The sequence below is a fragment of the Solanum dulcamara genome, chromosome 5 (genome assembly GCF_947179165.1).
Source record: "Solanum dulcamara chromosome 5, daSolDulc1.2, whole genome shotgun sequence".
Classification (NCBI taxonomy): Eukaryota; Viridiplantae; Streptophyta; class Magnoliopsida; order Solanales; family Solanaceae; genus Solanum; species Solanum dulcamara.
Window position 1 is genome coordinate 70,531,245 of NC_077241.1, and position 13,502 is coordinate 70,544,746.

At 36.8% G+C, this 13,502-nt stretch overlaps 2 protein-coding genes across 2 annotated transcripts in view; both read right to left on the reverse strand.

Annotated features, from left to right (window-relative positions):
* Positions 1-1,176: 1,176 nt before the first annotated feature.
* On the reverse strand, positions 1,177-7,562 carry LOC129889554 (F-box protein SKIP31). The gene is made up of 9 exons (XM_055964913.1): positions 7,303-7,562; positions 6,019-6,495; positions 5,756-5,829; positions 4,815-4,890; positions 3,051-3,161; positions 2,588-2,762; positions 2,359-2,477; positions 1,451-1,511; positions 1,177-1,376 (listed from the first exon to the last, which is right to left on the reverse strand). The coding sequence occupies exons 1-9, from the start codon at positions 7,375-7,377 to the stop codon at positions 1,306-1,308; spliced, it is 1,239 nt and encodes a 412-aa protein (XP_055820888.1). The 5' UTR covers positions 7,378-7,562; the 3' UTR covers positions 1,177-1,305.
* Positions 7,563-8,361: 799 nt separating this feature from the next.
* Positions 8,362-13,502, reverse strand: part of LOC129889555 (nudix hydrolase 3) — a 30,831-nt gene continuing 25,690 nt past the window's right edge. The window contains exon 21 of the mRNA XM_055964914.1: positions 8,362-8,869. Within this exon, the coding sequence (XP_055820889.1) occupies positions 8,807-8,869 (63 nt within the window). The 3' untranslated portion in view covers positions 8,362-8,806. The remainder of the gene's footprint in view (positions 8,870-13,502) is intronic.

The window sequence follows — 13,502 nt, forward strand, 5'->3', positions numbered from 1 at the left end:
TTGAGTAGTTATAGTTTGTTTTACTTGGGTGATCATTAAATATTGTGGTAATTTTTTGGTTGATTCACAAACCTCAAAAGTCAAAACCATACTAATGAGCAAATATGGAGGAGTATAATTCAAGAAAGTGTTGGTGAACAATTACTTTACTAACATATATATAAATTAATTCCTTTTAGTTCTTATCAAGATCGGAGACTCTGAATTATACATATTATTATCCTATAGAAAAAACGAAGAAAATGAGATCTTTTGTCCTTTTGTCATTTGAATAGTAGAAAACAATAATCTCATATCTTTTATGTGTAAAAATGATCATCTTTTTATAAAAAAAATATAAAATTAATTTTGCCCGAGAAAACGTCAATGTCATTAATGATGACAGAAATTAGCATTACTTCGTTGTGAGATGCACGTGCCTTTAGGGAGTCAAACTTCAATATAATAATAATGGATAAGGTGGGCCATTACTCAAATAACCATTTTTGTTTCTCTCAACATTTGGATATTTTTGTAGGTGATTTAGAGAAAATTGGAGGATCAGTTATGGGAGATGTTTCTTTTTTGGAGAACTTGCTTCTTTTAAACATCTATTAAAATTGGATTTATACTCTTTCTTCTGTATTCTGACATTATCAAGAATATGAATCAAAAGTGGATACAGTTGATAAAATGATGTAGGTAGATATTTGCTAAAACTGACTAAAATTTTGAATATTTTTTTATGTTCTAAATATGGGTGCTAAAAGTGGCTACTTGGGGTCATTTCTACCTCTTTCGATTGGACTTTGACAGATTAGAAAAAAATGATGGATCGCTAACAATGACCTATCAAAAACTCTACCTATATTTTCTCAAACAGTCACTTGCTTGTCCCTTTCTCATGAAAATGGTCTCTCCCGTCCGTTCTAGCTACTCCACAAGAGCCTTAAAACCACCTTACTTTCCTTTCTTCAGAGAGTTATATATGCATAAAAGAAAGCAGAAACAAATGTACCATAGAACTAGTAACATATGTACCTACCAAGCATTAAGTCCTATTTGCTTCTATTCCCCTCCAGGATCAATCCAAGCTCCCCAAAAACATGTTTTTTTTTTTCCTACCCAGTGTAGTTTTGAGAATATCTCTACCATGTGCACCCAAAGGAAGATAACAACACATATGCAAGAGAAATATTAAGTGAAAAAACAAACTTTGTAGTACTTAATTTATTGATCTACAATCACAGTACAAGATTGAAACAAGACAGCTAGAATGTCATCATTGGCAGCCAAAGGTTTTAACTATACTCATCAGCAGAGGAATCAGCAAAAGCGCAAAGCATCTTCTAGTTCTTTCTCGTCATCGCAGTTATATCCCAGTAAATAAGCTCGAGCTGAAACAGAAAAAGGATATTAGGAGAGGAGCTATCAAGAAGCTAGAAGGTAAAACTGATAAAAAGGTATATACCAAAACGACCCGATCCCATGAATGGCTCTGCTTCATCTGTAGTGCCAACTTGTTGCTGTTCCTGTTATGAACTTAAAATTAGCTAAAACTATGCTACATTATACATTAAATATGTAAAACATTCAACTTTTAATATCTTAAGCTGTATTATTACTTGATAGCAAGCACATTATCACAGATAGGAGATGCTACTATTGATTCAAGGATGTACTTACAATAGAGACGCATTATACAGGCTCTAGGTGCAAATAGAAGATACACAGTAACCAAAATCTGCTGCAAGACGTATCATACATTCTCACAAATCAAAATCAGGCATGAACAATCTTCACATAAAGCCTAAAACATCACAAAAGTAGCACGAGAGCAATTACAGCACAAAAATAAATAAGAGCTCCCTACACATGTTCTGAAGTAAAAATAAATAAGAGGTCCATACACATGTTCTGAAGTTATTATCCAACAGGAGTCATAGTCTAAGGACCACTAATAAGACTAGGATTTAGACAGTCAAGGAGACAGTTGACTTACTTTTCATTCCATCTTTCACAATGCTGTATTCTAGCAGTGTTAACATATCAGTGCAACACCTCTTAAATTTTTAGTATACAGTTAAGCAAATTTCCGTATTTGAATAGTGTGCTTTATCCAGAAAAACCGCCAAACAAGTAAGCTTTAGTGCTTTCAACTACTGATTTGACGAGAAATTCAGGGAATATTTTACCAATGCAAAAAGTGTCAAAACAACAGAAAACCATAGCCTTTGGAGTTAATCTTTTACTTTTGCAGTGGTTCCAAGTTGCATTAGAACAAGCAACAAACCCTTTCAGCTATGGAAAATGAATTTTCCTTCTCTCATAAATTTCATTTCTTTCAAAAATAGCTTCTTCAAGTTACTTGTTTCTCACCCCATCTAGTTCCATTTCGGAAGGTGACAACATCCTGTCAAAACAGTGGCCTGAAATGGTACACACCAGAAGACCATTTATAGGATCAGGTACAACTTCCCTACATGTGTCATCACAAACTGCACAACCACACACAAAAGAGAACCCATAAGCGACGGTAGGTTAAGGTCACTCTCATTGGATGTATGTATCTAATGAGTAAGTTGCAATGAAGCAAACCATTTCTTACCATGGACATGTCCAGTTTTCTCACAAACATATACATCGCCTATTTGATAGTAAGTGCACGTCTCCCCAGAGCACACGTGATCAATCACCACTTTATCACCCAGACCTTTGTTTTTCTTCCAAATAGAGACTTGATCAGCAACTGTCTTATCAAGAATTATTCGGTCATCATTTACCTGTACATTAAAGCCATAAAAAGGTAACTACTTATAAGAAATCTTGACACATAACTTAATGGAAATAAAAATGAAGGGTCTTAACAGTTTATTTAAGTTAGTATCATTTTTCTCGCTGTTTATTTCTTGTTTTCACGGGGAAAAGGAAAAACATTGTTCAGGAAATAAAAAGGAAAGGTTCCTGGACAATCTACAGCCAAAAATCAGGGAAATGAAATTATGAATTTATTGGAATTGTCCAGATTCATATGCAGTACTATGAAGTTCTTTTAAAAGACCTTCAATTACCTGAGACGGAGGCGGAGCTTGGCTTCTTTTTGCTGCCTGCATTTGGATGTAATACTCCTTAAATTCCATAGGAGTATTCCTGACAAACTCCATCATATCATCTGCATCACGCTGCAGTAGAAGTAAATTCGACCAAAATTAAATTAAATCTGATGATACATCAAATTAGTAAATCATAAAGCACACTTAATGTTGCTGTGTTAGGTACCGTTATACAGAAATACATACACACTACAGAAAAATAAAATCAAAAATTAACATTCCAAATGCATCACTTAAGTATCTCGTCACTTTGACACTTTTCGGAATTAGATAAAATCATAACTACCAAAGTACAGCGTATTTATCAAATCCTTGACAGAAATGAGAAGACAGTTCACCTTGCACTTCCCCTATATACTTTTACTATGTCCCTTCAAAACCTTGATAAAGTGTTCTCCAGGTCAAAAGTTTGAATTTTCCATACCGTATCCATTATGCTTCAACTTTTGCATTTCTTAAGCTAGAACTGGCTGGCGAGACAGTAGTCAGCCTAATATTGACCAACTTTTAACCTTGTCCCTTTCAAGTATACAAAATGATAAACTCACTTGAGGGATTGTTTGAAACGTGTGACCATTTGATCTAAAAGCTTAAACCTTTAGCGAGTAGCATACTTTTATCAGAATAGGTATATTATGTCTCAACATATCCCCGCACGTTTTGGCTTGATCATTTTTTCATGGGTTAAACACGTGGAATATATTTTAGCTTTTTGAATGGCAGTGAGATTTGAACATAGGACCTCTTGCTTGCTCTGTTATCATGTAAATAAAATGGATTTTGGATCTAATTTAACCCCAATGCTAGCTCATGAAGTGAAGATTGTCCACGTTTATATAAAGAGACAATAGCACATTCCCTCAACCAATGTGGAACATTCTAACATCCGTCGTACTTCCAGGCCCAGACATTTGGAGCCTGATAATTATAACTTAAGAACTCAACATTCCCTAAACCAAGAATAGGGATGGGTCCGGCTCTAATACCATGTTGAAGTGTGTGACCATCTCAACTAAGAACTTAAATAGTTAGAGAGAGCACAATTTTAACAACTTATTATATTATGTCTCAAGGATAAACCTTCTCCAAAGAAGTTTTCAATTTTCAACTCTGCTCTCAAACTTAGAACTACTCACAAATTGACAGATTAAATGGATGAGTATATGCTTACTATAGCTAGGATAAAAAACAAAAAAAGTAAACCAGAATTTATGTAGGTGGTGATTTCTCGAATGATTGTTTAACTTCATCTACTATAGTAGTACAGAAACAAACTATTTTTTTTTCACATTACAATAACTAAGCTTTATTCACTATAATAATTGAGTCACTACTTGATAGGGAAGTTTTGTCATCTATGTTGCTCGGACTCTCCAAAATCGTTGTTGCACCCATGTTGAATCCTCCAATAATGCACTACTTTTGGAGGATCTGACACACACCCAACAACATTTTTGAAGAGTCCAAGCAACATAGTTTGTCGTTATAATGGGTATAGTTTAGAGACTTAACTGCTATAGCAGGTAAAATTCAGACAAAAAAAGATAGTTTTGTTACTTTACTGTTATAGTGGATAAAGTTCAGTTACCTCAATGCGACAAAAAACAATTTTGCAACTTAATAGTTAGTAAACTTCAGCGACTACACGTGAAATTAACTCATTTACGCAGTTTTAATGCTTACCCAATGACAAATGGAACATACATTTGAACAGAAGGATACCTGGATGTAAAGCTTCTTCCAAGCACAGTCCCGTGGCTTTCTAGTTGGGAGCAACAGACCCCATCGCATACGATACCTAAATGAAATACATTTATTGTTCATCAGTAGATTTAAATGAAAATTTGAGCTCCAGAAATATGCTTATAGGAGAGAATGAATAAGTAAATGAATGAAAAGGGTCTTTTAACACAAAGGTAGTCATGGTCCATGAAAGCAATATTTATTTGTTAGGGGATGGAAAATGATTCAAATGTTAAAAACACGCAGTGAGAGAGGAATTGGAATTTCCACACCAGTCTTTGGGAGTTGGATTCCCAGGGCGCCTAGGAAGGTACGTCTCCTTGTGTGGTTGATTGCCAGGGGAGTGACAACAGAGAATTTGAGGAAGAGGAGAATAACATGTGCTAGTTGGTACTACATGTGCAGATGTTTGGGAGAAGATGTCGATCATCTTTTGTTGCATTGCCAAGTGGCTACACAGTTATGGCCTATTGTCCTAAAATGGTTTGGGATAATATGGGTGATGTCAGGTACAGACGTACAGTGAAGGAAGTGTTGCCTAGTTGGGCCTTAAGGAGGAGGAAGAGAAAACAGGGGGTCGGGAATGTTGCTCCATTAGCCACTATGTGGGTCTATAGAGAGAAACATGAGAGCATTTGAAGGAGTGTTAGTGATTTTGTTAAGTTGCGAAATAGTCTCGTGTTTCTAATTTCTTTTTGGTGCACCTATGTGGTGTCCATGTGTATGGAGGAGTAGTGTTCTTTCGTAGAGAACCATTCTTTTGTTGTAGGTTCTCTCTTTTTGGTATACGGCTTTTATATAGTATTTTCCCATCATTAATAAAATTATTTACCTTATCAAAAACAAAACACGCATCCATTTAGAGGGAGATGGGGAAAGGAGGAGACAAAGGGACCGTACACAAGGTGCAGAATACTTACAGCCAGCGCCACAAGGATTCATCAGAAGCAGCAAAATTTAAAAACTTGCAGACCAATGTACATGCCACAAGATCCTGTCAGATTTACCATAGAACAGACAAAAGTTTAAGACAACAGAAAATCAGAACAGAAATGCACATCAAAACCACAAATGGATCTACCCCTCCACTCCCTATCTGTTCTCCATTTTTGCAAATGCATGTATTTTCACAAGCAGTATAGAAAAGCTAAAAAATAATTAACAGAAAAAATAACGTTAATACCTCTGGTGAAAGGAACTTAAGGATGTGACGGAGCAATTCTGGAGGGACTTTGCTGAGAATCCCAGTCTCTATTCTACTTGGGACCTGCCTCATGTTGTTGCTTGTACTGGCAACAGTGCTATTATTATCCATGACACTCTGACTCATCCTTGGAGGTGAAGATGCACATTCAACTTCAGCTGACAAAGACGGAGATGATAGTAATGCCTTCACCTTTTCCTCCTCGTCTTCCTCCTCCTCCTCAATTTTCATTACCTTTGCTTCCCTCTTCTCTTCCTCCTCCTCCTCATCTTGTTCCCTCTTCTCCTTTTCCTCAATCTCATCCTCATACTCATACTCATCCTCCAGAACTCTCATTTTCTTTGTTACTCGCTCCTCCTCTCCTTCAAATCCATCGTTACCATCATCAACTTTCAGGCTCTTAGCTTTCCTCTTCACATCACCTTCGTCAAAGATATCCTCTACGATCTCTTCATCCTGAAACAGAAGAATCATTAACAAATTCTAATTAAGTGCATATGGCTTATACCAAAATATCAGATGCATACTGGACATACATACACATGAATTTGGTGAAACGAATGAAATGAAATATCCTCCAACTCCCTCACGGGAAGAACATAAGAAGCGACAGATATTCCCCCCCTCCACCCCCCACCCCCCACCCCCCAAAAAAACGCGTCTGCACATACATTAGTACTCTCCTAGCATATGATCGATCACCCTTTTACCAATTTTTTCACATAGAAAATAATCCCATTTTCCTCAATTCATGGCTGTCAAAACAACAAAGAGAGAGAAAATCTTGAAACCAAATCAGAAAAACACAAAAAATGCAAAAAGATCATAATTTTCTCATGAATTTTACTAGCAGCTGAAATTAACAAATGAATAGGATCTTCCTCAAGTTAAATTTCATACTCATTTTTATCTTTCTTTAGTAATTATAGATGAAAACAACGAGGGGGAAATATATCCAGGTTCACAACTATCTCTTCTATTATATCATATTTTCCCCTTAAGAAACTTCAGCTGAAAAATCAAGTCTTTCTTCCTTCCTTTTTCTCTTGGTAATTAAAATAAGAAAATTAACCAGATCCACTAATTTTTCTTAAGTAGCCAATTTATTTCCATGCTTCTTCTTACCTCAAAAACCTCTATCTTAGGGAAACAACATAAGGATGCTCATCCGATCCGGAAAATTCTATTTCTACAATTAATTATCCAAAACAGAATTCTGATAGTTAATGGCAGAATAAGCATGTAAAGATTCCGATAATTTACCTGGTCGGAAAGAGTGAAGATCTCCGATTCAAGAAATTGAGCAAGTGGTTCATCATCATCGTCGAAGATTGCCATGATTTAAGCTTTAAATTAACCTAGTCCATATACAGATATCAATATGCTGACGTGACCGGAAAATGAACGCCGGTGACCGGATAACGTCGGCCGATATACGCCGTAGATTGAATCGAAGTCTCATGAATTGGAAAAAAAGATTTGGAAATTTGCTTAGCGAGAGCAGATTCGGGTCGGGTAGGGTCCGAATATGTTGGGTCGGTGAAGAATGATTCGTTTCGTGCGTGGATTGCAGCCATTCGGCAGGACTTTTTTTTCTTATTTATTGTTTGATATAATACATAAACGTGTCATTTAGCTTGATCTTAGCTGATATTTATGTCCTCCAATTTTAAGCATGCACAAATTAACACTTAAACGTGCACAAATTAAACGTATCATTTAACTTGACCTTAGCTGATCCCAATTTTAAATGTGCATAAATTAACACTTAAACTTATATAAAGTTGAATAAGTAGATACAAATATCGTACGCGGCATAATATACATAGAGTGACAATTGACATGTAAAACATATGTATCTATAACTTTATACGAATTTAAGTGACTACTTGGACACATTCAAAATTAAAGGACATAAATATCAGGATCAAGCTAAAGAACACCTATATTATGCTTTCAACTTTTTTTTGAATTTTGTTTGTTGTTTCCTTTGATAATGAATTTTTTGTATTATAAGCTGTCCATTAAAAGAATAAGTAATTAATAAATATATATTTTTGTATATTGGCTTACATCTGTAGTTATTTGTACGGAGCAAAAATATGTAAAAAGTCCTTTAATAATTGCATTGAAGGCTTGAACTCGATATTTGATAAAATGCAATAGCTTCTGAAATTTGAACAAGTTAAACAAAAGAATAAACATCCATTAGAAGTATTTTGATTTTGATTTTGATTATTGAATATGATTAAATAAAATTTCATGCATTAATCATACAAGAAAACTGAGCTTGGTCTATGCCATAAAACATTGTAAACAAACTGATGATAAATCAATTCTGCATCACTGATTTTCGAGATTGCATCAAACTTGGAAACAACAACATCCATACAAGTTGATTCAGGAGTAACAGCTCATCACAGATAGTCTCATGAATAAGATACGAGAAAGAAACTATGTTGCTGTTAGAACCAACAGGAAAGAGGGGTGTGTTGTTGTATACAAAGTACAATGAGAGAAGAATATGACATCCTTATTTTGGAAATAAAACATTGCAAACGAACTCACGATAAAAAGTACTAGTTTTGGAGGGTGCATTAGACATGGAAGCAACATTGACAGAAGCAGGCTGAGGAGTCGCCATCTATCACAGAACTGATCTTTTCCTTGAAAATTACGTTTGCTGTGAGGGCCAACAGGAAGGAAGGAGATGTCCTTTAGCGACTCTTCCATGATAAAATGAAGGTGTGGTGGAAAAACAGTGTCTTCAACTGATATCGTGTAAAATTTGGTTAGCAATGGGAAAATCAGGAACTATATCCACCGGAACCTGAAAAAATTAAGAGGAGGAACAAAACACAACCTTCAAAAAAATTCCAGTGGAAAGTCCATCATCTCAAATACTAATAATCAGATCATACAAAATTGAATCACAATCAATAGTCAGTCTAGGAGAAATATTTCTTTTTGATAAGGTAAAAAAAGATCTTAGACTGAAAGGTTGTTCCCTAATTTCATGCAAAACTATACATGTAAAGGGTTAAACCAAGATTCTGGCATTGCATTGAGGCACCACATCAAAAAACATAGAATTTGTGCAAGTAGAAAACAGCTGCTCTTCTTATATATATATATATATATATATATATATATTTTTATTTATTATTATTTTATTTTTTTATTTTTATTTTTTTGAAAGTGGCAACACGAGCTGCTCTTCATATATTCCATCACAATATTTACTCTATCCAGGGCCGTCTATAAGGCAAGGCCATTGAAGCCCTTGCTTTAAGCCTCAAATTTACTATGACAAACACACACAAACACAATTTGTATAAATGTTAACAAAAGGTTTCAAATTAATTCTACTAAGTTCACTGCTAAAGTGAATTGTTAAAGTGAATGGAGAGGGGCAAGGCTATTTTGAGGGGAAGAGAGGCCTTTGGCAAGGGGACCCTATGTCTCCTCTGCTCTTTGTGCTAGTAATGGAGTACCTGATTAGAGTTCTCAGAAAATGAGTGATCTTCCAGATTTCCAGTTCCATCCAATGTGCAAAACTACTAGGCGTACACACCTAATTATTGCTGATGACTTGATGCTATTTTGTAAAGGGATCTATCTTCTATCAACAGAATCATGGAGGCAATTAATCACTTTAGTGATGTTTCTGGAGTTATGGCTAATCTGGACAAGTATCTTCCTAGCAGGTATTGAAGAGGTAACCCAAGGATACTGAGCAGTACAGGTTTCTCTTTAGGCTCTTTGCCTATTAGATATCTAGGACTTCCTTTATCCTCCAAGAAGTAGAATAGCTGGAGTGTCATCAGCAGATGGACAAAATTACAGGCAGGATTAACAATGGTTACTCTAGGCAACTTTCTAATGCTGGAAGATTACAAATTATTAGTGTTGTGCTTGTAAGACCCCGGAAGTTGGAAAGCCGGAAAGTTGAGATTTGGAAAAGATTTTTCAGAAAAAGGCTGCAGGTCACTTTCACGGACCCATCTACGGACCGTTCAAGGCTCAACAGTCCGTAGCGGTCCATCGTGAAAGGGACTGGGTAAGGCGAAGTTTGGAAGATGAAGACCACAGAAGGTCCTACGGCCCGTATAGCATTCCACGGACCATAGACAAGGCTGCTGAGAAAAGGGTTCAAGGGATTTTGGACGAGGGCACTCTACGGCCCGTAAAGACTTTCACGAACCGTAGGAAGGTCCGTATAAGGGAAGCTTGCGAATTTTTGAGAGTTGTTGTTCACGGACGCTTTGCACAACCCGTCAAGGACTCTACAGCCCGTAAGGGCTTCCGTAATCCACATTCAGAAGCACTGATCACCTTCATTCCCACGGACCCCTGAACGGTCTGTGGCACGTTGTACGGCCTGTAGTGGCCTCCGTGTGGGACACTCTTCAGGAACCCAAATCCCATCCCCATCAAGGACCCTTGTACGGACGATGGTGCAGTGTACGGCCGGCCCGTCAAGGGCATCCGTGAAGGGTGCCCCTTTAGTCATTTTTTAAAGGGGTGCTTTGGCCTTCTTTCTATTAGTTCACTAATGTATTTGGACGGTTTTTGAGTACAAATCCTACTCTATTAACTACCCTAAACCTCCTAACTCCCTCATTCACTCCCTAACACCCTAAGTATAAATCTTCTCTCAAGAATTTTCCTCCCAAGGTCTTCTTCTTCCTCAAGCAAGTTTCCAAGGGAATTCAAGTTCAAGCCTCCAATTCAAGTGCATTTAGGGCTCTAATTGTCTAAGGTATGTGGGAATTTCATCCATGGATCCTTCTATCCATGGAGTCCCAAAGGTTTTCTCTTAAATTCTTCTTCCATAATTATCTTCTAGCCCTAATTTTCATGGAATTGCATTGGGTCATCTCAATTATGATTTATTTCATTATTATTGATCAAATTATGCACAATTCAAGTTACATTGCATGATTTCAAGTTGATTTTCATAGACCCATGCCTTGTGCTATTTTCAAGTACAAATTTATGGAAATATGATCATGATTGATAAAGGATTTTATGGATGATTATCAAGGATTTATGAATGACTCATGAAAGGTAATGAATCATGATTTAAAGGATGTTAATGTGATGAATTAACCACGACTTTTCTTATGAATACTAAGGTTTGCTTCGAAAGGGAAGTAATCTCATCATAAAGGTTTCCATGATTTAGTCACTAGATTGAAGTGTGACTTTGCTATGAATGTCTTGCCATGAACTAGATGACTTCGATTAAGTGACCCTGATGGGTTGGCTATGTTATGAAATTATGATGCGTTAAGGAGCTATTCTAATAACCATGCATGTTTTCCGCACTAGTGGCGATTACCCATGTCCCATAACTACGTGCCACCGTAGATTTAAAGGAGATGAGAGGCGAGTACCCAGTCTAAGAACTAGAGGCGAGTGCCCAGCTCTCATGATGATAACGCCTTTATATCCTGGCAAGATATCTTGGGCACTTTTCTATGGAGCAATACATCAAACTCCATGTTATAGCTCACATTATTATATGTCGGTTTTGGTCTCTCCCACAAAAAGATTATGATAGGACTGTTATGCTTTAACTATGACTCTCATTACGACTTATAATTTTCTCATCATATCACATTCGATTTACGATTTTCTTACAAGTTTGCATTGACCACATGATTATGACTTTTAAATGCTTTCAAGTGTTTACTCATGTTTTTAAGGAAAATGGTCATGCATCACATATTCATATTGATTATGTCCAATTATTATTGTTCATGCATGCTTCTCACATACTTAGTGCATTCCATGTACTAACGCATATTTTTTGTCTACATTGAATCATACTGTAGGGTCCAACGATCATCTCGCACCTCCCACTCGTGGCTAGAGTTTGAGCACTATTCTCCTATTGTTGGTGAGTTCTCATGATTCGAGGACGAGACATTGTCTTTTCATTATTTCTTATGACTTTTATCTTTTATATCGGGTGAGCTAGGAGCTTGTATTACACCTCCGTCTAGATTATTAGGGGCATGTTAGACGTTATCATGACTTTTCGGAGATGCTTTCTCTCTTATCGAGTTATTCATGTTGAAACTTATTTCCGCATTTATGATTTAGTCTTATTGCTTCAGTTACCTTATGTATGCTCATGTATGATATGCTAAAAGGCTTGGTTGGAGGCCTTCGGGATTCTAATCGTTGTGTCACACCTAGGGCCTAGCTTGGGTCGTGACAGTGCTCCTCTATTTATAACTTTTGGGAGGTTTTATTTATTATGCCTCAAAGTGTGCTTGAAGAAGTAGACAGGAAATTTATCTGGCACAGCTCCGAGTGCCATAGGAAGCTGTCACTTGTTGCTTGGGACAAAGTCTGTTTGCCAAAGAAGTATGGTAGTCTGAATATAAAAGTGTGTAGGCAATGGAACATAGCCTCTATTGGTAAACTGTTGTGGCAACTGACCACCAAAAAGGATGCATTATGGGTCATATGGGTCCACGAGGTTTATATGAAGTCCTATAGAGATATCTGGGAGCATCATCCACCTCAGGGTTGTAGCTGGTACTGGAAGAAGTAGAATGCACTGAAAGAGAGGATGGAACGCTGGTATATCAGAGGCAATTATCAGTCAACTGCTAATGGCATTTACTCAGTGTCAAGTAGCTATAATGCCATGCTAAGAACATTGATTAGACTAAGAGAGGCAGAGATGATTTGGAGTGCTGTGATGTTGCCTAGACAAAGACTGGTCATGTGGCTGGCCTATCAAGACAAGCTGTTAACTAAAGAGAGACTACAGAGGTTACAAATTCCTGTTGATGGGGGCAGCTGCTGCTTTTTGTATGATTTGGATGTTCTAGAAACTCATCAACATCTGTTTGCTGATTGTGTATGGATTACTGCTGTTAGGGATACACTGGTTACTTGGACTGGTATTCCACTACCCCATAAGACTGCTAGACAGAGTCTGCAATAGATCAAAGGCAGGCATTGGAGACAATTCAGGAAGTAGCAGCTGGTATGTGTGGAGCTATGATATACTATGCATGGCAGGCTAAGAACTGGAAACTTTTTAGGCGGTTGAATGTAAATACTGAGATTGTTTTTTGCACAGATACAAAAAGAACCAAAGGAGAGGATAAGCATGTTTTCAGATTCTATTAAAGCTAGGAACTGTCAAGTTTGATACATAGGCTTTGTAATTAGGAGGATTTTTTTTGTTGATAATGGTAACTGTATATTCACACCAAAAAACCCATCAGGTGAAAACTGATGGGGTGGGACTTACAACCCCAGGGGGTATCATCAAGACCAAAATCTAGACATGATACTTTACAATTGTCCTATGAAATCAACTAAACTATCTATCTCCCCCACTATATCTTGTTTACACCAAAAATACAAAAGACTAAGGCTCTTCATCTTGATATTCTGGAAGCTGCTGGCTATTCCATCATGACCTCTTTCATTTC

Excerpts from the sequence above, each read along its gene's own strand:
- LOC129889554 (XM_055964913.1), bottom strand. The coding sequence starts at position 7,377 with ATGGCAATCTTCGACGATGATGATGAACCACTTGCTCAATTTCTTGAA. Across the intron at positions 6,496-7,302 it reads TCTTCACTCTTTCCGACCAG|GATGAAGAGATCGTAGAGGA; the intron begins GTAAATTATCGG and ends CTTCTGTTTCAG. Across the intron at positions 4,891-5,755 it reads GAATCCTTGTGGCGCTGGCT|GTATCGTATGCGATGGGGTC; the intron begins GTAAGTATTCTG and ends TATTTCATTTAG.